The 23,265-nt window shown below is 38.0% G+C and overlaps 2 protein-coding genes across 5 annotated transcripts in view; one reads left to right on the top strand and one right to left on the bottom strand.

Annotated features, from left to right (window-relative positions):
* The window catches only part of WDR7 (WD repeat domain 7), a 365,699-nt gene that overhangs the window by 50,370 nt on the left and 292,064 nt on the right, over positions 1–23,265 (bottom strand). For all 4 annotated transcript variants that reach the window (XM_073898127.1, XM_025886347.2, XM_073898126.1 and 1 more), the window contains one exon: positions 15,032–15,131. In XM_073898127.1, the coding sequence (XP_073754228.1) occupies positions 15,032–15,131 (100 nt within the window). The remainder of the gene's footprint in view (positions 1–15,031; positions 15,132–23,265) is intronic.
* Positions 14,144–14,506, top strand: LOC112834906 (large ribosomal subunit protein eL39-like). The gene has a single exon (XM_025886354.2). It carries the CDS (start codon positions 14,144–14,146, stop codon positions 14,297–14,299), a length of 156 nt encoding a protein of 51 aa, XP_025742139.1. The 3' UTR covers positions 14,300–14,506.

The following is a 23,265-nucleotide window of genomic DNA, read 5'->3' on the forward strand; positions in this document are numbered from 1 at the left end:
TTGAAAGTAAACTATGCTTCCATACCTTCAACACATTAATGAATTTTCAACATTAAGATGTAACTTTACAGAGCGACAGAATTACCTAAATAGTTAAACATTCAAAGGAATGAATGCACACTGTTTCTAAGCACCTACTCTGTCTTCAAGCATGGCTGCTTAATGGCTCTCTAAAGTAGAAGCACAAGTCAGCTGAGCTGGAGCGAAGAGGGACAGTGTGAGGTAGTTAAGGGCGACCCTCTCCTTCCAGTACAATGAAGGGAAAGGCCCTTGGCTTCAGACAAGACACAGAAAAGAACAGAACCAGATCTCTTGAGGCTTATCCTGTACTTTTCAATCCCAGCTCACTGTTCCTATAAGAATAAAAGGGCAAGTTGATTCTTTCAGAGTAACTCTGTATTAGTCTACTTCGTTTAAAAATGTTTCCTACTAAGACTTTTTTCTTCTTAAAATTCTTATTGATTTAATTTTTCTTTTAAGTAAACTCTACCCCCAACGTGGGGCTCAAGCTCATGACCCCAAGATCAAGAGTTCCATGCTCTACTGACTGACCCAGCCAGGCGCCTCAAGAGATTTATTCTTAAACCAAGACTAAAGTCTCTTTCAAGTTCAGAAACTCAAAACTTTTAAGATGACTATCAATCAACCCAACCACTACCATTTACTGAACACTTAAAATTTAACAGTCACGACACTAAATATCATATATATATGTTAGCTCAACTAATCTTCAAAGAAGTCCTACAATTATTCCCATTTTACAGGCAAGGAAACTGGTTTAAAGAGGTTGGTTGTCTTCCTAAGGTCAATCCACTGTGCTCAGGGAAGATGACAGCCATCTTCCTATCTCAGGGATGAATTTCAGTCATGATAATTCCATTCTCTTTGCCAGCAACAGGTTGAAAAATGTGATACAATTCTGGTCAATTGAGAACAAGGCTTTCTCAGAGGGTGTATCTGCTTTAAAAACTTCTCTTTCCTGCCTCTGGACAGTATCTTTTGCATAGGGGGCTATATCCAGTGCTGGTGGTCCAGCCTGAGACCAACAAACCAAATGCAGCAAAACAGAGAGATGAACAGACTGGGGTCCCTGACCATGCCATTGAGCCGCTCATTTTCCCAGCTACCTCTGGATGTCTTGTTATACAAGATAATAAATTCTTTAATTTAAAGCTTCTTTTGTGGCTTCTATCACTTTGTAGATGAAATAGCCTATTAAATCTTTCCAATGATTCCACAGTTCTTTCATTTTAAAAAATTCCTCTCGGGACTCCTGGGTGGCTTAGTCGGTTAAGCGTCTGCCTTTGGCTCAGGTCATGGTCCCAGAGTCCTGGGATCAGGTCCCACATCAGGGTCCTTGCTCAGCAGGGAGCCTGCTTCTCCCTCTGCCTGCCGCTCCCCCTGCTTGTGCGCTCTCTCTGACAATTAAATAAAATCTTAAAAAAAAAAATTCCTCTCTATGCCTAATCTAAATCTTTTTTTTAAAGATTTTATTTTTAAGTAATCTCCACCCCCAACATGGGGATCGAACCCACAACCCTGAGATCAAGAGCCACACGCTCCGACTGAGCCAGTCAGGCGCCCCTAAATCCTTCTTTTTACATGACTATCTTCTCTATCAGTTTACAGACAGCCCATCCCCTCCCCCAAATTTTTTTCATAAAATCCTGTTTTTACTTTTACATTATGGCATCACTTTATATTTTAATTTAGTATATATACTTAAGGTACTATATTTTGAGACTTATCAGAGTCTACTGGTTTTCTATCATGCTTTCTATCCCTTTTCTTCACTCAGCCCACTACAGAGTCCTTCGAAGGCTGATAAACTGTTGCCTGGACCACTGTCACTGAAGCCTCACAGAGCAAACTTTCTTCAGTCTATCCTCTATAGCCCTGACCTTCCAAAATGGGATATCTGATCTTGTGGCTCCCCTGCTTAAAACTCTTCAAACGGTCTCTCCGAATGTACCACTACACATTCAGCATAGTACTGATTTATATGCACTCTAAAAACTTTTAAATCAGTCACTAGCATTGAAAAACTGGAAGGTTTTTAAATAAAAACCCAGATTTTCAGCTTTCTTGAAAAATCAGAAGATCAGGCAACACTAGGTCCACAGTTGCACATGGCACCGACTGATAGGATCTGATCTCTCTACATGGAGCATGTGTTCTCCAGTCTGCCACAGCCCCGTCACCCCCCCGGTTCCCAGTTCAATCCCTACCACTCAAGGACAGTAGCATGGCGCATTTTACTAAAGGCTTACGCTGCTCTTTTTTAGAGAGTAGCGTTAAAAAGATAAACATTTCTTGGAAGGTGCTATCAAAAATGGAAAAATGAAAGATAAACTAAGAGGGCTCACCTTGTTCTATTAATTCACGTTATATGCTTCATCTGTGTAGGTGTCTGAGTTTGTCTCTGCTGATCTATGAGACTGAGACTATGAAGCCATCCATCTAGGAAAGGCCTTTCACGATCTCGCCTCTCCTAACCGCTGGCTTTCTCTCTCCTCTTCTCCCTTCCACATTCCTTTGCAACCTCTGCTCCCAGCACCGCCCAAACCTTCACAGTTCCTGGAATACACTGTAAGTTAAATGATACCTCTGCTTTTGTTGATGCTTCATCCTCTCTCTGAAAGGTTTCTTCCTCCATGTGTGCCTATGGAACACCTACTCAAGACTCAGCTCACATTTCACCCTCTTCATGAACCTTTTCCTGTTCTTGTCTCTTATACCTCCACAGGGTTCACCCTTTCCTAGCTTGTGGCTTGTCACACACTCTGTTGTGGCACTGACCACTTTATTGCACTTACTTGTTTCATCTTTGTCATCCCTGCTGGACTGCAGATACCTAGCCCATACAAGCAGTCACTCCCTTCTGCACTTCACAGTGTCATGTAAATACTTCTAGGCACCATGCAACAGAATCTCTCTCAACTGACTTCGATTTTACTGACACTTGGTGTTAACCAATACTCTCTCTTCCCTCCGTAAAGCATCCTGGCTGATGCCCAGCACCTGAGGAACTCCAGCAGCTAACAGGCCCCTCCCTCCTGTTCCCGCCAGGTGAGCACTCTTTGACCTAGAGTTAACCAAAGCCATGCTAGTTGTGCTTGTCAATGTGAATATGTAATTGAATTAAATATCAGACAAAATTATAAGAGGGGGAAGATGGCTTTGGAAAGACATATGCATGCACACACTCATGAAATTAGGTGTAAGTGAGACAAGTGTACAAGACCGGGCAAAGTCTAAACATCTAGGATTATACTCTGAGCCTGCTTTATATGTATCTTTAATTTCCCAATCTACTCAAACAAATGGAAGATCGCACGGTTTAGGAAGAAAAATGTTCTAGAACTATCATCAATGGACCAGTTATAGAAAGAAAAGGCCTTGCTCTCACAACAAGAGACGAAAAATAAAATTATCTTGATAGGATTTAAATTAAAATGAAATGTTTAAGATACATATCATTTTACATCATGCCACACTCGAGCAACATTTCTGATTAACTGAGCAACTTTGGGGGCTGACTGTACTAGATCCAGGGGCTTTTATGGTACCTCCCCCCACCTCTTCCTCCACCAGATGTGACTCCATCGTTCTATTCAGGATAGGAGTTACCAAATTTTGACAGTGAGCTCATTTAAATCATCAACATCTCTTTAAAACCTATCATGAGCTATAGACTTACGTCCTCATTATATGTGTTTTAGAGTACTTATGAATCACATTTATTGAATGACTACTACATGCCAGCCCTGATTCAAAGCACCTTATATATCAAGAGTGAACATAAAGACTATAGGCAATGAATCCAGAATGAATTCAATGTACTGTGACTCTCTTACTTTGAAAATCAAAATATATTTTAGTCTACCTAATGCTTTTGCAAGGCTGTTGAAATGCTTGTAATAACTGCTGGGTTTGTAAACAATAGAACTCTCTGCCTCATGTATTTCCAATTACAGATATTGCCAAGTATTTTAATTTTCTTTCTTGGTGCAAAAATCTTGAATACTACCACTCCAAGTATAACACAAATGTAAGAAATACACAGTGAGTGACAGAGTAGAGAAACAACAGAAAAATATGGAGTCTGTTCAAAAAATTCTTTAAAAATGTTTAAATTTTCAGAATAAATGATGGTCTAATTTCAAGCACTGTTCCAGATGTCTGTTTCTCTTCCTAGAGATTCTTCTCTAAATAGCATTTCACTTTCAAAACAGGAACCTTGTTAGGTAATTCTTCAACACAGTATCAAGAAGCCATTGTCTTCCCCAACCATTCATTTTATTATCACCCCCGATGCCATATTTCTGGTTGCTGCTCCAGAATGTCATAGGAAGCACCTGCCATAAAACCAGCTGCTGAAAAGAGCAAGAAGAAAATACCTAAAATGTCAGGGTCTAAGTACTGTAGTCAATTCTCACTGCAATTTTTGCAATCACCACATAAGTGCCCTTGATGTATAAGCGTTATAGACTTCTGCTCGGTGAAAACTGTGCCTGAAGCTTCAAAACTCTGCTTTAAACAAACACCAATCTTACTGTCCACCACATCCCTAAGGTCCATTGCTCCTTCTAACTACAAGTAAAAATCTTTGTTATTTTTAGAGAGAAGAACACATTGTTTTCCTAACTTCTATTAATATAGGTGTGTTTGCTGACATTTCTGTTGAGTCTTGAATATTAGCTCTCTTTTGATATATAGTAGCCTCAGAGTGCTCACCAGAATTAAATGTATTCTAGAAAATTATACTGGTTTGTTTTTATTAAGGTTCTTTAAATCTCATGCTGAAAACATCTTCATATCTTGCCAAGCCCCATTTTTCCTAAAAATATTATTTACGGAAAATGCCAGCATTCAGTTGTTTAACACTTTGCTAACACCATGTAACTTTATTTAGAAAATCTGTTACTTAGTGTTTAAAAAGTCACATATAAGAGGTGTCTCTACGTATCTATTGGAATAACTGTTTTTGACCTAGGATTTGTGCAATTCCACGTGTTATGCTAATTTAAAAACTGCTATAAATGAAACATTCACGTATGTCCAGGAAAACAGCTGTTAGTCTTTGGCAAGCATGCTTTCCCTATGCTTTCTTGCTCCTCTGGGCTTTGCAGATGTTGTACCTTCTGCCTGGCATAAAGTCCCTTGCCCTTCTCCTTCTTTGCCTAACTCCTAATTGTTGATGGCTCAATTCAGATGTCCTCTCCTTTAGAGAACTCTGCCAGACCATTCTCCCTAGACTCCTAAGCAAGTCTAGGCTGGTGTTTCCTGTGTTCTCCCACAGCATTCTAGATAGCACTGCTGCAAAGGATGATCACAGTATTTCAACCACCGGTTTATGTCTTGTCTTCCATACTGGATTATAAATTCCTTGAGGGTAGGAACAGTTCATGTTTATTTTTTGATGTCTTGCCTATAATATGGTGTCTGGAACAGAGAAGAGACATCATACAATTTTTTAATTTTAATTTTTTTATATTTTAAAAAATAAAATGAGTGACAACTCCTGAATAAATGAATAAACAGTCTGTCATGTGAGATGACAAATACAGGAGTCAAAATAAACCAACTGTGGGGTTTCATTTTTTATGAGAATAATTGCAGTTCAAGAGTCATTCTGTTATTCACAGGAATGCTAGGGAGGGTGTAAAGAAACTAAAGCCCATAAACTGTGGGAAAAGAGTTTCAGAGCATTCTGGCAATCAAATGCACAAATCTTCTGACCTAGCACTCTACAACCAGGAATTTACCCAAAAAAATCAGATAGGCAGCATAAAAAGTTATAAAAATCAGGCTGGTCAACGTAGCACTGTTTATAATGGTGAGAAATGGTGGGGGGAGGGGGACTTCAATGTTAATTGAGAGAAGTTTGGTTAATGAATTCTCCTACATCTGTGTTTTGGAATACTATGCAGTCATCCTAACAGTTTAAAATAGTCCTTCACATTTAGTATGTCCAACGGTGAAGTCCTGAGCTTCATCCCTACTCCTCGCCTGCTTTTCTCCCAGTTGTTAGGGCATCATAATCCATGTGAATCACCCCTCAATTCTCTCTCTCACCACCGCCTCCCCCTTAACTGCCCCACACTGCACCTACATTTGAACAAGAGTCAAGACCTACTGGCTCTCCTTCATCTGCCTGCTTTTCTCCATCTCTACTGCAACAGCCCTAGTCCCAGCTCAGCAGCAAGCAGTCTTTTAAAATAAAAATGGGTCAAACCAATTCTGATTTTTAGAATCTATCCTACAGAGAGAAAGTGCTGGTGTATAAAGACATATATTCAAAAATGTCTACTGCAGCCTTGTTTGTAAGAATGCAAAGCTGGATTCAATTTGAATATCTCATCAACAGAAAAATAGTTTCCTAAAGTATTTCATATTTTATAAGGAGCATGCTAGATTAATGGTTTTCAACTGGGAGGTTGATACACTATTAAGATTTCAACTTGCAGAGTAGTGTGTTTATTATGATTCCAATGTTGTGAAATAAAGAACAAAAGCCTTCCAAAACAACAAATAAAAAAAATTTTTAAAAAACAGACCATATAATTTCCCTGCCTAAAATTCACTAAAGGCATTCCATCATACTAGAATAAAATCTGAGATCCCCACCCTGGCCTTCCGGATTGGATCCTTGCCTTCTATCCAGCTCCACCTCAACCCTCCCTTATGCTTGCTCACAAAACCAGTGCCCTCTGCACTTGCCTTTTTTCTATTCCTTAAACTTTCCAGTGTTCTGACCTTACTCTTTGTACCACCTGCTCTTTATAATACCCTTCTTCTAGATGGTGCACAGTCATCTCCTCAGCGTGCTGTTTACCCCTGAGCACCCAAAGTAGGTACCTAGTCATTCCATTGTATTATCCTACCACTACCTGATGTTTCCTTGTTTAGTTTCTTGTTTGTCTCCTCTCACGAGGACAGAAGCTCCTTGAGGGCAGGATCTGTACCTGTTTTATTTGCAGCTAATAGTTGGCATTCATCACATACTTGCCATTACTGAATAAGATAGATGGAGTCACTGGAAGAGATAATACATTGTTAAGTAAAAATACAAACATGTTGCAGAAGACAATTATACTGAGGAAGAGGAAGGGGATAATATTTGTATAATACAGAAAGAAGACTCAAAGGATTTACAACAAACAGCTAAAACAGGAATTAACTCTAAGGGACAGGTAACAGTGGACTTTAACTTTCCACTTTAAATATTTTGTTACGGTTTGAGGTTATTTTTTAAACGAGCATGAATTACATTTATAATCAAAAGACACAATCAATATAATTCATTTTGGGAAAAAATGGAATGCCAGAGAAAAAAGCAGGTAGACCTTCTTCTTCATCAGCTACTCCATATCTTCCTCTTCTCTTGTTCTCATGTAAATGGTAATCATTCAAACATTGTATCTAGACTTCTCATGGGGAGAATGGAAATTACACAAATTACTCAATTTTGACTGGCTAGGTATCAGTGGATCATTATTGTCAAAGAAGACAAAATAACTTCTGTCAGAAACAACAACAACAACAACACAACTGTTACAGGAAGCTTCCTGTTGACAAAAAGAAGAAACGGAATCGGGCACTGGCCATAGGCCGCCAGATCCAGAGATGAAGCAGAATAAAAAATTTTAGACCAACTCCACACCTAATAAAAATCAGATAACAACAAACCTTAAGATTCTAACTACAGTTTTCTTTTGAGTTATAAAAGCAGCCACCCACCTATGCAACATAAAAAGGGCTTGTGATTTACATAAAAAGTTAAGTTCATAAATAAACTAGACTGAATTTCAACAGATAAGTAATGAAGGGATAAGTAATACATAATATGCAAATGAGGGAGAATGAGAACATTCACAACTATTCCTGTTGAAACCAAGAGAAACTACAAAAAATTATGCTACCTAACACGAGAAACTGAAAATAAGAATAATAAAAAAAAGGTTGAATTACTGACTTAATCTTTTATATCTTAAAAAGGATGAAGAAAACAGATGTGGAAAATTATATAGTAATAAAAGTCCTTGAAAAAAAATCCACTGGTGGTTAATATAAGACTTTAAATATATGCAAACAGATGAGCCAACAACTGAGATATGCTGGCAGCTGAGAATACTGTATTTAAAAATTAGCCTAACTTTACTCAGAAAGATTCTAATACAGCAGTAACATTAAAAGTAGTATTTGTAATGATTTTTAAAAAATCATTGAAGAAAAAATATCAGTAGGACAACAGATTTATGGTATGGAAAATTAGGACAAACAAAAGAATATGATGAGGGCAGATCAGTAACTATAATCTAGAAATGTGCTAATTACTTGATTTGATATTCTATTCATTCTACTTGTAAGATTAATCAAGTAGTCTGGAAATAAGAGCAGCAAAGAAAATCCTAAGAAAGAAATCGTAATAAATCTACCTGGCATGAAGTTTAATGTATAACAGCAGGAGTGAAGAGAATGAGGTTGACTGATTTTGTCTTATTTAAGCAATGACTAATAATCATGATGGCTAACATTTTTTAAGCCCTTACTATTGGCTGACGTTTGCTTTATATATGTTTATCCTTTTAATCTTTACAACACAATGTTATGGGAGTTATTGTGTCCATTTTGTAGATGAATAAACTAAAGCACGGAGCATTTAAGGGAGCATTTAAGGACCCTACTTGTGCCACAAAGCTAATAAGGGCCCAGTAAGGATTCAAACCCAAGTCAGTCAGGTTCCAGAAGCTGCTCTAATACTGCCTTCTCTAATACATAAGAGAACATATATAACTTGCTAATTAATTTTAATGTCAAATTTGGTATTTTGCACATACTATCAAAGAAATGATTATAATTTATCTGAGCCAGACAAATGGGTACAAGTAAAGAATTTGAGAGGGCCATATAACTTATAGTGGGTTTAAGGAAATCAAAGGAAGGTCAAAGGAAAATAAATTTCAACAGAATTATTAATGGGCCAATTTTCATTACTTTAATGTGTGTTATCCTCAGCATTTTTGTTAAGCAGGAGTGTTTCACCTACGAGTATATACAGCGACTGTACATATTCAGTGAGGGCAGACATTTCAATATAAACCTAAAGACAAAGTAATTGGAAAGGGGCACTTCTTGAAATCTTCACTGTGTTTGCAACGAATCATCCAACAGATATTTTTGAATGCTTCCTATGTACACTGGGAGAGGACCATGACAGGGAACAACAGAGGATGATGTTATTGAATGAAATGCAGCTCAGAGGAGGAGGGGATTATTTATGATGATCAAAGCCAGAATCTCAAAAGCCCTGAAGCACAAAGGTCAAGGGCCTAATTTAGGTTGTTAGCAGAGGACAAGGTAGATTTCAGGTATATTGTTAAGGAAAGAGCAATGAACTCAGTGACTGGATATAGATGGGTAAACGACAAGGAGTAAGAACTGTGATGTCATTATATAATTGCGCCATTAACAGAAAAAGGTAGGTTAGAAAAGACGCTGGTAGAATGTAGGCTTAGATTTTCTAAAACACTGAATTTGAAACAGTGACAAGATAGCGAAATGGAAATGTCTCGCAGATAAAAGCCTCAGGGCCTGGAGTTTGGGCTGAGCCCAACTGTAAGGTGACATCTGAAGTTCAAGGCATCTATCCTACATAGAGTAAGGAATCTGTTAAGGCCAGAGGAACTCAAAATGCACTCATTACTTCTTACAGCATTAAGCTGTGTGATGGCTCACACATCAGCATTCCAGAATTTACCTTCTGGTCTAGAATGGATTATAGCTAGACCTCAGTTGTCACAGTGCTATGAATACAATCAATCTTTGCTTCTGTTTTTTCCTTCATTATCTGGCCTATGGCAGACCTGGTCATGGTCTACTACAGAAATATAGGTACCTTCCATGACTCATAAGAAAGATGTTCTTTATGCTATTTCTGAAAAGATATCCTATAAGATATCCCTTAGAAACAGTTTGATAAGGTGTTTCTGACAAACCAAAATACAACTATGCCCCAAATTACCCACATATTTTTGATATATTTAAGCCATACTTTAGTTTCATTTACCATGTCATATAATGTTTCTTATTATATTTTTTACTCCAAAGACTCAGAGTGTTTTATTTGATCAACATGTATTCTGTTATGCATCCACTATGTTCTAGGCACTAAAAAATAGACTTCAAAAATGAGTTTTTTAAGGAACTTAAACTTTTCAATAGTAAAGTTCTTTTAATAATTCAAGATTTAGAAAGGTAAGGCAGAAGCCTTACTTTCTGTCATACATCACTGTGGTGTTTTTTGAGCACTATGGAAAAGGAAGTATCTGTATTTACCAAAGTGGATCAGATACCTCCAAGTGACACGGTACAAACTTCGAGAGGAAAACTAGCCAACATGAGCCTAAGAGAATCTTGCACAGAGCCAGCAGTTATTTATTACAAACACTGTGTTTCAAAAAGATTGCAAAATCAGTGAGACATAATATCAAGTCTGCCAAATCAAAGGCAAATATTGCTAGAGGGAGGACTTTCATTGCTGATTTAACCACACACAAACCTGTAGCTCTAAGGATTCATGGAACTTAATTGGCCTGCTTATCAAGAATACTGCCTATCAACAAAATTTAAGTACTTCATAGGGAGTTACTTTTCTTTTTTTTTTTTTTTAATTAAGCAAAATCCGAGTCAGGTATATGCCTAAATTGCTAGCAGTTGCCAGGTAAAAGTGAAGTCAGCAACACAGCAGGATTTTTAATTAGTGAACTGCATCAAAGTTGTGATTTCCACTATCAGTGGAGAGTCAGCCTAACACCACAGGCAAGAGCTACCTTTAGGAAGGGCTGCCTAAGGCAGTCCTGCTTAACTTGTCCACCAAAGTGCTCCTCACTGACGACTGTGAACTGGTCCCAGAGTCTACTACCAACACCCTCATGTCTCATGTGTGACCTTTCACGTTCTCTATAATTAATGTAATTTAACTGCAGTGTGATGTATTTCCAAGTTTATTTGAATATAATAACAACCAGCGCTTACCAAAGACTAACAGCTCGACAGGCACTGTGCTAAGAATTTCACATCAATTACCTTATTTACTTCTCGCGCAAGAACAGGCACTATTTCTATCACTGATTACAGTGGGGAAACTTTAGCTCAGACAGGTTGAGAAACTTCCCCAAGGTTATGAAATTCACAAGCAGTGGAGATGGGATGCAAGCTGCCCAGTTTCTAGTTCATCTTCTCCGATATGTTACATTGCAGCATTTTCCTTCTTGGTGAGCTAACTCTTTCTGTAAAGGGCCACACAGTAAATATTTCAGCTTTGCACACCATGTATGGTCTTTGCTGGCTACAACCACTCAATTCTGCTGTTGTAGTGGATGGCACCACACGCAGCCCTCAAAGCAAGGAGCGTGGCTGTGTTCCAGCAGAACTTCATTTACTGAAACGGGGGCAGGCCGATCTGGGCAAGAGCTTGAGAACACTTAAGTAAACTTCATGTTCCAGACAAATATGCATATTTATTCTGTAGCTTTGTATTATCTCCTATTATGTCTGTTTGGGAAGAACAAGTAGAAAATGGGTTAAAAAAAAAAAAAAAAGCAGGGCGCCTGGGTGGCTCAGATGGTTAAGCGTCTGCCTTCGGCTCGGGTCATGATCCCAGGGTCCTGGGATCGAGTCCCACATCGGGCTCCCTGCTCTGTGGTGAGCCTGCTTCTCCCTCTGCCTCTCTCTCTCTCTGATTCTCATGAATAAATAAATAAAAAACATTAAAAAAAAAAAAAGCAGCCAATGCCAAAAGGTAAGGGAAAGGGGTTTAGTGTTTCTATGCTGTTACCAACCAATCTAGTAACGACGACAGAGAATCTACGTGTCCTCCCCTGCCTCCCTCAGTCCTGGGTTCTCTGCCTCCTCTGGGCCCAGGAATATTCTCTCAGCATCTGGCATCCTGGACAGACCACAGCAGATTTTCCATCAGCTGTGACTCTCCCTGTACAGTGGTTATGTCTTATCTTTCCACCTAATTGGAACCCCACTCCCTAGAGTCCAGTGAATTTACTAATTATCCTCTCTATATGTTTTAGGTCCTATCTCCGCGTCTTTGCTCATGCTAGGAAAACTGTCCCACTCTCTCTGTCAACTGATTCCAATAGCTAATTCAGGAAATGCCTTACTGCATTCCCAGTTCAAAATTCCTAGTCCTTGGATTCACCTCTAAGACATCATTTCTGAACATGCCAATTATACTTGTGTATTCTGTGTCAACTGTTGACTCACTTATTTCAAATACTACAACACTGACACCATGAAAGAGTTAAGAGAATCCCCGAAGTGTCACTGTCACTGGATGTAACTGGTAACTGGCAAAAGTAGTTAAGACTGAGTTTGGGGATTTAGCTTCGTTTTCATGTTCTGAATGATTAGAAGAAAAGGCAACCTTTACTTTCATACAGAGCTGGAAGGTAAAGGTTATTCAGTTATAGAACACTAACGGTAATTTGGGATATCAAAATCAAGAAGCTGAAGTAGACCAAAAAATCCGGGGGCACTAAAATGCCTAAATGTACTAAAATGATGGACAGAAAATAAAATGGAATATGAATGACATTACAAATTCCTGTTAAGAAAGAATGCCTTTGATTAATAAGTGTATCTTGAGTAATTTAATTAAAAAGAATAAAATATTCAAATTATTATGTTTTTTGCATGTTCCCAAGACCTTCATTGAGACCACTGAGGAGGAAGAAAACTGTCAAGATATGTATAGTTAGGACAGTTTGGTACTCTGTCCTTAATTCTTAACTGCTATTCTTCCTTCACTCCTCTGGGTTACTTCACTGTGTCCACAGCGCATCACGTTTCTCTCTGCTGGTGCCAGCTGTGTCTTCTCCAGTAACAGTCTTCTCTCTGATTTCTATACTTCAATTTTAAAGAAGCTTGAAAAGGTCCCTTTGTTCTATTTTTTTTTTGTCTTTACCTTATCGATGTTTGTGATTTATTTCTCTCAAGTCTGCTAGTAATAATATACTCTCATTTTTAAAAACCGTCTTACCAAAATAGATTCTGAAAATACTATTTGAAGAATCTGTCCCTTTTAGGAGAGAATCTTACAAACAACATGGAACTTAATTTTTAAAAAAGTATTTAGAGTGATTTCACTGCTCAGAGTTCAGAGTAAAAAAAAAAATATGGCCATCGAGAAGGAGTTAATGTCAAAAAATTCACAGAAACAAAATTCAACAGTTACACAAGTACGGCAAATGGTGCACCCTCTATGCACTCACACAAAATGCATATTCACACATTAGGGACTGAGAAAGTTTGCATAAAGAAACGTGTTCAACATTCCAACAGTATCCCCTAAACTTGCCTGACCCCTGAAATTTTTACCCCCAACATCTATTACCAGGTCTTAGCACTACTGTTTTCATGGAAAGCAGCCAGGGAAACTTTTGAATTAACAGCCTATTAAATTTAAGAGGCAGTTTAAAATTTTAGCTATATCATTATTAATTTCTTCATATTCCTTTTGGAAATTCCTAATACAGCTGAATATATACTTATCTAATACAGGTGAATATAATTCCTAATCTGGCTGAATAGATCAGCACTGATAAATGCTATAATGAAACATAAAAAGTTATGACTTGGAACTATTTACCAATGAGCACTATAAACTCACCATGATCACAGGGGAGCTCAGCCCCGGTTTTGCCATTTGTTAACAGTATGACCTCTGGGATAAAGAGATTCAAAGTCTCCCGGAGTTTTGATTCACTTAATATCTAAAGTGGGGCCAGACTTGCCATAACCAACTGGTACATTTTGAGAATCAAGTCATCAAAATCAAGAACAATTCTTCATAAACAATAAAGTGTTTCAAAAATAAAGAGTTATAAAAGTATAAAAATAATATATTATTTCATCAGTTTCTTTTTTATACAGCCATACTAAATGCTGTTGTGGTTTTCTTCTTCTCTTGAACTCTGGCTAGAAAGCGGTCTTAGAATTGCCAAATCCCTCATTTTACTTAGAAAATTAATTTTGGGTTAGTCATTGATCATAATAATGTATCATCAAACTTTTTTCAGCTCTTTTTCGCCGCCATCCTGCTCTGCGTGGCCGGCTGCTTCTCGCCATGCCTTCTCACAAGACTTTCAGAATCAAGCGATTCCGGGCCAAGAAACAAAAGCAGAATCGTCCCATTCCCCAGTGGATTCGGATGAAAACTGGCAATAAGATCAGGTACAACTCCAAAAGGAGGCACTGGAGAAGAATCAAGCTGGGTCTGTAAGGCGTCACATGTCATGAGATGACACAACTAATTGGCATACATATTTAATTAAGCTGCGTGAAGATCATGTGTTCTATCATTCTGTAAACATCCTTCCTACCTGGCCACAGACTTGTCTTATCATGGAAATGATTTTTCTCTCTGACTATGCCTCTGCACCAGTAGGTTGGTTCAGTAATAAATGTGAGACCTCTCGGCTCTAAAAAAAAAAAAAAAACTTTTTTCAGAAAATGCATGGCAGGGGCGCCTGAGTGGCTCAGTCAGTTAAGTGTCCGCCCTCAGGTCAGGACATGATCCCAGGGTCCTGGGATTAAGCCTGCATGGCTCCTTGTTCAGAGGGAAGTCTGCTTCTCCTGCTCCCTCTGCCCCTTCCCCCGCTCATGCTCTCTCTCTCTCTCTCAAATAAATAAAATCTTAAAAAAAAAAAATGCACGGCAAAAATAGAAGAATCAGAAAACTGTTTAAACGAAGAGACTTATTGCAAAGTAGCTGGCAAGCACAACCACCTTTCTCTGGGGTCTCTTATGAACCCATCTGTGGCCACCCTTCGATGCCGGTGAATAAAGACAGTAGGGCTCTATATTCTTTGAGTCCTTCATTAAACTATTGATCCCTTTAGCATTATCCATAATGTTCCAGCAGCTCAGCACGTCAACTGGTGAAGTGCTAGTCTCTCATTCCTTTCAATAACTTTCACACTTTATAGAGAGGAAGTCACAATGATTTATTTACCTGACATTTTCCAGTCCGGATGTCGTACAGGGCCACTGAACCATGGCGAGCTCCAACTGCTATTCTGTGATTCCGTTCATAATAGCTGACCATGTAGAACCTGAATTTAACATTTTAACAACAACAACAACAAAAACAAAACAAAAAACTCAGGTGAGATGACCTGCACATGCAAGTGGACAGAACATATCTCAAAGACGGAAGTCAGCTCTGATACATATTTTTAAATAAATATAATTAATACATTGAGATTTTTCAGAACTGTTTCATTTTAGTAACTCTTAAAATCAACTGGAAGAAAAATGAAGCAGAATACCACTTAGGCTATTAATTATTTTCAGTAGAAAACAACTTCATCATTATAAACACCTTTGAATTTTCAAGCAAGAAATAGGGTCAAATACAAAAAAGATTTAATAAGAAAACTCAGTTCTGCTATAGTAATTATTATGCAGATACTTCTACTTAAACAGAATGGAAAAGATGAAAGGCTTACATATTCAATCTAATTATGTCCTCACATTTTATTACAATATTAAGGAGTGAAACATAGTTTCTAGCAGACCACAGAAAAGCTACATTAATGTTATACTTAAGTTCATATCAATAATTTAGAATGAAATTGGTAAGTTATCCATAAGAAAAAAGTTATCTGGCAAATTCCATAGATTTTCCACATTTGCCGGTTTATCTAAATGACAGCTGTGACTATAGGTAGTATAAGTAAGCACACTTGGTGTTTATTTGGCATTACATGAAAAGAAAACTGAGGGAGGATGATCTGAAGGTTATGAGAGGTTAATTTATTTTTATTTATTTCTCTTTTCTCTAAGTTAGTTTGCATGAGTAGATTAGGTATCTGAATTTCTGATCTATTCTTTGCCATAATGATTTCATGGCCATCTGGCTAGAGCCAGGAAGATATGAATAAAAATTATTGTAAGTGTAAATAAGGTATGATTTTATATCCCTAAAGAGTTTTGAATATACCTTCCCAGTATCTAGTGCTATTGTCTCAGTATGAGGTGCCCAGATGAACAAGTGGCCTGCCCTAAATATTTTTGAGGATATTACATCAATTCTGCCACACATTCCTTGCCTTTTTTCTCTGCGGTGTCATACTACCAACCTAACTTTTCGGTTATTATTTTTTTAAAGATGGGAAGGGGAGGTAAAGGGGATGACAGTGAGGCAATATTTCTCTAATGCTTTCTTGAAATGGAGTAAAAAAACTGCTAGGTCATGTGATGACGTTTCTGAAATTCTGGTAAGAGAGGCTGAGAGACAAGAGGTTTAAATGTGAGCATTTTGAAACCAGCGACATTGTGATAAAGCCATCTGGGCATGAGATGGCATTATGACATTCACACACATTTCATAAATCTGAAAAATGAGATACTGTTTTAAAACTTTGTTTGTTACTTATGAGCAAGTGGTGGATTCAATAATACTTCTGTCCTATCCCTAAGCCTTACCCAGTAATGCAACTCCTTTCCGTTCAGTGGAAGATTAATAATGCTTCATTTTTTAGATGCACGAGAGACACTACTTTAGGATGTCCTGCTGGTCTTGCTGTGCTTAGGTATGGAATGTCCTCTTTGCACACTGGTTTGAGGGAAGGAAAGGCACTAAAGGCTCCTGATACATAAGAAGCTTCCCCACTATTAAGTGGTTAGTGTAAGGTTGATTTCTCAAAGCCTTTCTTCTCTGAAGCCTCAGATTACTCTACTTCAATAGAGAAGGTAGGGATCAGCATTCAAAATCCAATGTTCCTACACTTGAAAATAAAAAAATGATCTAGAAGACTTTAAAAACTTTTACTATTTTGTTATTCAATCATTACAGTGGTTTAAGTGTTGGGCATCACTATATATCTACACCTACATCTATACACACAGAAGCACACACAGTTTACTCCCAATTACAGTAACATGGAACATAATATCTAACAAACGTTTTAACAAATATTCTGTTCAGGTTAAGAGCCATAGGAAAAGAAAATTTCCAGAAGTATTTTTAAAATCTATTATTAAACTTTGCACAGATGTAGCTGCAATACTGCTGAAATCTGTCTGCAAAACATGACTATAATTACCCCTCAAAATAATCCTCTACAAAACAAACCTGTGGTAAAATACGTTTATGTGGACAAAATTTACTTAAACTAGAATTTTAAAAGTTTTTGTTACATTGCCATCTTCTATGCTCTGGATATCAACCTCATCCTTCTATATCATCTATAAACACCATACTTTATGGAAGAAAAAAATATCAAATCTATTTTTGGTATCAAATCTTTAGTTTTCCTGAAAGGACCATGTATTACAGGTCTGCATTTATCATTCTTTGCAATTTACTGCCAGAGTAATACTTCTAAACAAGATCTTAAACAATTCTGGACAGTGAAGGTCTTATGGTACGTTTTTACCTTTGGATTTCTTGTTAAACTTTTTATTCCTTTAACAGTGTCTCTTTCAATAGAAGAAATCCGTGGTATGTATGTAGTCACTTCACAAGTATCCACTCTGGGAGACTGGCTGCAGTGAGCCTATCTCTGCCGAGGTTTCCAGAACCCATCATACCCCTGAACTACTCTTCTCCTAGAACTAGTTTTCCACTGAGGAACTGTCAAGATTAGGAATAGTGAGATATGCATTAGTTGCTCCTACCTGCAAAGGTATCAATGGATTGAAGAGGAAGATCCACTACGGTTTTTAAAATTATTCTAGATGCAACCTGATCCTACATGAAAATCTTCAATTCCTTCAAAATTTGGGAGGGGGGTGTTCTCAGAGTAAGGACTGATGTGTGCTGCATCTTCTAATAATGGTATTTCAGTCCCCAGTTCACTACATCGATAACATGTCCCTTGGGCAGCTTTCTTGGGTAACAATCTGGTAAGAATCCCTTTATTATATTCAAATCAGAACAAGGATCTCCGAAACTTGGCCCATCACAAGGAAACTCTGCTAAGTGTCTCTCTCTAGAGAGAACACTACCACACAAATATGTGAAAGAAGAGTAAACTGGAATCGAGTAATGTTACAAAATATATTTCTTACTGGGGTTGGGGTGGTCATCATCCAAGAAATGTAGTCACTGATCCCACGCTTTCATTACTGCCCACATGCAGTCAGGGTGATCCTTTTCAACCATTAATCAAATCACCTCTCTCTTATGTTCACAACCATCCCTCAAGACCCTTATGATGTGATCCCATCTCTGAGACTTCATCTTCTCTCCCCCCTGTTCTCTCTGCTCTAGTTACACTGGTCTCCATGTACTTTCTCAAATATGCCAAGAATGTTTCCACTTTGGAGCTTTAACACTTGCTGCTCCCTCCACTTGAAAACCTCATCTGCGGGGCGCCCGGGTGGCTCAGTCGTTAAGTGTCTGCCTTTGGCTCAGATCATGCATGATCCCAGGGACCTGGGATTGAGCCCCACATGGGGCTCTCCGCTCCACGGGAAGCCTGCTTCTCCCTCTCCCACTCCCTCTGCTTGTGTTCCCTCTCTCACTGTTTCTCTCTCTGTCAAATAAATAAATAAAATCCTTTAAAAAAAAAAAAAGAATACCTCATCTGCTTGGTATCCCCATGGCTTATACCCTCCCTTCATTTAGGTCTCTGTTCCAAGGTGATCTTGACAAAGATCTTCATGGGCCATCTTATCTAATATAGCAGCCCTTCCTCAGTTATTCTGTAGTCCATTATCCTATTTTTTTCTTTAAGATTTTGTTTGTTTATTTGACAGAGAGAGACACAGTGAGAGAGGGAACACAAGCAGGGGAGTGGGAGAGGGAGAAGCAGGCTTCCCGCGGAGCAGGGAGCCCGATGTGGGGCTCAATTCCAGGACCCTGGGATCATGACCTGAGCTGAAGGCAGATGCTTAACGACTGAGCCACCCAGGCACCCCCTATTTTTCTTTATTGTACTTAACCATTTCTGATATTAAACAGTATTTTGTTTATAGCTCGTTTCTCTCCACCAGAGACTTTATCTTTTGTTGAATGTATGAATACATAAATGTGGTCCAAATGAGCAGTAAAAAGTAATGCAGTAAGAAGTTCAAATACTGTGCCTACCCTCCAGTGACTAGTATATAAACTATGCAAAAAATATTTTTAAGACCAATGAATATTTTAAAGGGTCTAAAATAATAATTGAGATGAGGAAACAAAGGAAACAAAAACTGTCCAAAAAAGTTAGGCAGAACTTAAGAAACAGAAGTCAAGAAACTGCCATGACCTCTCTAAAAATACATTTTTAATTGAGACAAACAACTGCAGATTTATATGAAATTATCTGTAAAGGTCCCTGCGACCTAGATATGTTAGCATGCAGCTGACAGTTTCATAATGGAAACTATTTAATTATACCTTAGGGAACTAGAAAAGATTACCTGAACTGAAATTCAAGAAGGCAAATATAGTCTAAATAATGATGTATATAAGAAAGTATGTATCTTTGGTATAAATGTTGTTATGGAAATAAAAATTATGGTAAGAACCTGCCAGATATAACACTATACATAAATGTCAGTGAACATGGTATTATCACACAAAACCTAATTAAAAGAAATAACAACTTATCAATCATCAGTAAACACTGGAATAGATTATTTCTCCAAAGCCATATCTGTGACTTCAATTTTTCAGGACTAAGTCACAATGGGGTGTCCAACCACCCAACAATGGGTGTGAAACACAAATGTGAATTGAGTGCAGGATCCTGGAGCAAATCACTTTGCTTGCAAGTTTGCCAAGCACCCAGTGCCTGAGTCTCTAAATTTGGTACTCTCTATTTATAGTCTCCTTTAAATTGATGACCCTTTTATCTTTATTAAAAATGGCCTTCAAATAAGAGAACACTGATGTGAAATTTAAAAGTCAATTTGGAAACACACAGGAAGAGGAAACATCCAACTCTCGGCAAAAATATGATTTGGGAGGAACACAGAAACCCGTAAAATCACTTTCTTAACTATGACTTTGGTACTCTCCAATGATCTCAGGATGTTAAGTTACTACTGTTTATCATATCCTTGAGCATTAAAAAGCAACAAAAAACACTCTTCAATAATCCAAAATTAATCTCTAGGTTAACGTGAAACCATCTAAAATCTAAGGATGTCGAATACAATGTATGGAGTAAAACCATGTACAGTTTAGAACTATTTACCATTCACTACAGTACCTGCAGCTAACACTTCCTGAGTACTGGCTGTACAGCAGGTGCTGCCCCAAGAACTGGGCACACGTATTTTCATAAGCAACTGAGATATTAGGATTATTGAGGGGCTTCTAGAAATTCTTGACGTTGATTTAAAATGGTTCACAAACTTTTGACTCTTTTTGTTAAAAAGCTCTCAAGGCAATATGTACTTGTAAAAAACTCAAAACCGCCCATATGTATATAGTAAAAAGTAAGTCCCTTTCACACCTCCTCTCTCACCAAGGATTAACGACTGCTAACAATTTGGTGGAACTTCTGAGAGGTGTTTCTAATTCTGATTACACAAATGGTATTGTGTTACACATATTATTCTGCAACTTTCTTTCCTTCTCTCAAGACTTCATGGAATGCCACCCCACGTCAGTATACAAGATCCCATGTCCTTCTTTCTTATCCTTGAATTGTACTCCTGTGTATGTATAGTCCATTATTTAACTATTCCCTTCCTGACAGTTAAGTTAACGCTGTGTATTGATCCTTATACATACAGGTGACTGTTTCTGTAGGACAGAATCCCCAAAGCGAGATTCTGGATTAAAGTATACATACATCTTTGACAGGCAATGCCAATTTACCTTCAATTCCCACTAACAGTAAAAGAGCGCCCCCAGTTGTACCAAACTTTCTTTTTCACCAACACAAGAGAAAAAATGGTTATCACATTTTTATTTTAATTTGCATGAAATAACTTTTTAGATTGATTCATTCAGTTACACTCTGCTGGATATGAATGAAAGTTTCTTATTAATGTAAACAAAAATTATTTAAAAACTAATCATCACTTTGCATCCCTGTACTCATCGTGCATTCTAGATGAGGGCTGAGACTTCTCAACATCCACATCATGTTCCCAGTAGCCCACAAAAAAGACTGGAGCCCTAAACACAGGCAAACCTGTTCTGTGGGAAAGAATTCATAGGCCTTCTGTAGTGGAGCAATGTACAGAAAACACTGACCACAGAAGGTACCACTGACAACAGGCCTGCCCCAAGCCCTGTGCTGGCCCGTATGAGATGCCAAAGAGCTCTTCGGAGGGCCACCACATGAGGGCTAGGAAAATAATGAGGAGGTTTTCAAAGCACTGGCTGTCAGCTCTCACAGATGCACCAAAGCAATCAAGGGCGGGGGGCGCTCTGTAAATCAGGAGGTACTTTATAGAATGTGTTCCTACACTGCCCCCAGAACTCCAGGTCTCTGGGCTGCTCACGTGTTTGCAAGACTTACAGGTGTGAAAAGTGGCTTTGGCGAAGGCACCAGTTCAAGCGGACCTGTTTTAGTTTTTGGGGGTGTGAGCAGTAAAGGGTGGGGAAATGTTTTCTAGAAGTGCTTCTTTCTAGTGGAGGGCAAAAGACAAAAAGGAAAAATCCCTCATTCTGGGATGGTGATGGATACTGGTGAATTCCATTTGGAAGTCATCACCTCCTTCCTGTTCAGCCTCTTGTAAACTTTCAAGAGTCAATAGATATCTCCTGAATAACACTCTTAAATATTTAACAGGTGAATTACTTCCCTTCTGGAAGACTTGTTATGGGCACACTGTAGCCAGGGTATTAAAAGGAGAACTGGAAACACTTCCTAGGTTGTACAGGGAGCAGAATTTCTGCAAGGAAAATACCGTGCATGTTAAGGAAGTATTGTATGGTGGCTGGGAAAGAGTTCTTATCCCCTGGCTCTGCCACTGAGTAACTGTGTGACCTGCAGCAAGTCACTTGCCTATGCCTTGGTTTCCTTATATGAAAGCAGGAACTTACGGTTGTTGTGAGGATTAAACGAGCTAATACATGCAAAGTACTGAAAACAGTGCCTGGCGCACGACAAACCCTTCCCGTCATGAGCACGAGCACACTTTAGCAGTTATCATCACCTTCACCATAACCATATGAGCTGTACCTCCAAAGATACGCTACAGAAAGAATCAATTAGATGTGGTTAATGTGCTATTTTCCTAGGGCAACTAAGTGCTGACTTTTAACATGCTAATAAATAAGGGAAATAATTTATGCCCCCAGATATTTTATATGGATTTCTTAAAAACTTGTGATTTGCAAATATAACCTGATAATAATTGCAAATTATTTTAATTTCAGCTTAAAGTTGCTAATACAAATAATACAGATTTTGGTTTGAAACTCTCTGTATCATTTCAAAGAGTCTGAAAAGTAAATATTCTTTCCGTTATACAGTGAAATGGAATACTCCTGCAAGCTTTAGAGTTTTGTTTTATGAAGAACTTTAATACTGAAAGACAGCAATCTGTCGTAGGGTTTTTAGGAGTAGGGAAATGGACTAAAATGTTTTTAGAGTGACTTCTGACCTGAGTACAGGAGTAACATCTGTAATTATTTATTATAGAAAGATTATAAAATGGTAACCAATTTAAGAATTTTCCTGGAAGTTAGGACAGAAGCTGTTTTACATCCTATTACTGTTATTACCATATGGGATAAGAAAAAACCACAGGTTTGGAGAAGTTTTTTAAAAAATGAGCTCATGCACTGTTCTAAAGTAGATGGTGTTCATTTCCTTACTGGATTTTAAGTGCCCATTTAGGGTGAACAGAGCTGAATCAGCTTTTCACTTGAAAAGCAGAATCAATCAGTCTGTCTACATAATAAAGTTTAAGAAAAGGTAAACTGGCTCTGAAAATACAGACTTTTAACTCTTCTGTCTAGATTTTTTTTTCCATTCAGCTCAAAAGTTTACTTATTTTACTTTTTCGGTATCTTATCTATGTTACAGCTTTAATGTTTTCCCAATGATTACTTCACTATTTATTTGAATTTTCTAATATATATCCAGTTTAGAAGAAATACACACTCATTGTAAAAAAGAAACACAGAAACAAACTGAGGGTTGCTGTAGTGGTGGGGGGTGGGAGGGATGGGGTGGCTGGGTGATAGACATTGGGGAGGGGATGTGCTATGGTGAGTGCTGAGAATTGTGCAAGACTGTTGAAAATCACAGATCTGTACCTCTGAAACAAATAATGCAATATATGTTA

The sequence above is a fragment of the Callorhinus ursinus genome, unplaced genomic scaffold (genome assembly GCF_003265705.2).
Source record: "Callorhinus ursinus isolate GAN/ISIS: 27379988/994484 unplaced genomic scaffold, GSC_fseal_2.0 scaffold11, whole genome shotgun sequence".
Classification (NCBI taxonomy): Eukaryota; Metazoa; Chordata; class Mammalia; order Carnivora; family Otariidae; genus Callorhinus; species Callorhinus ursinus.

Excerpts from the sequence above, each read along its gene's own strand:
- LOC112834906 (XM_025886354.2), top strand. The coding sequence starts at position 14,144 with ATGCCTTCTCACAAGACTTTCAGAATCAAGCGATTCCGGGCCAAGAAA.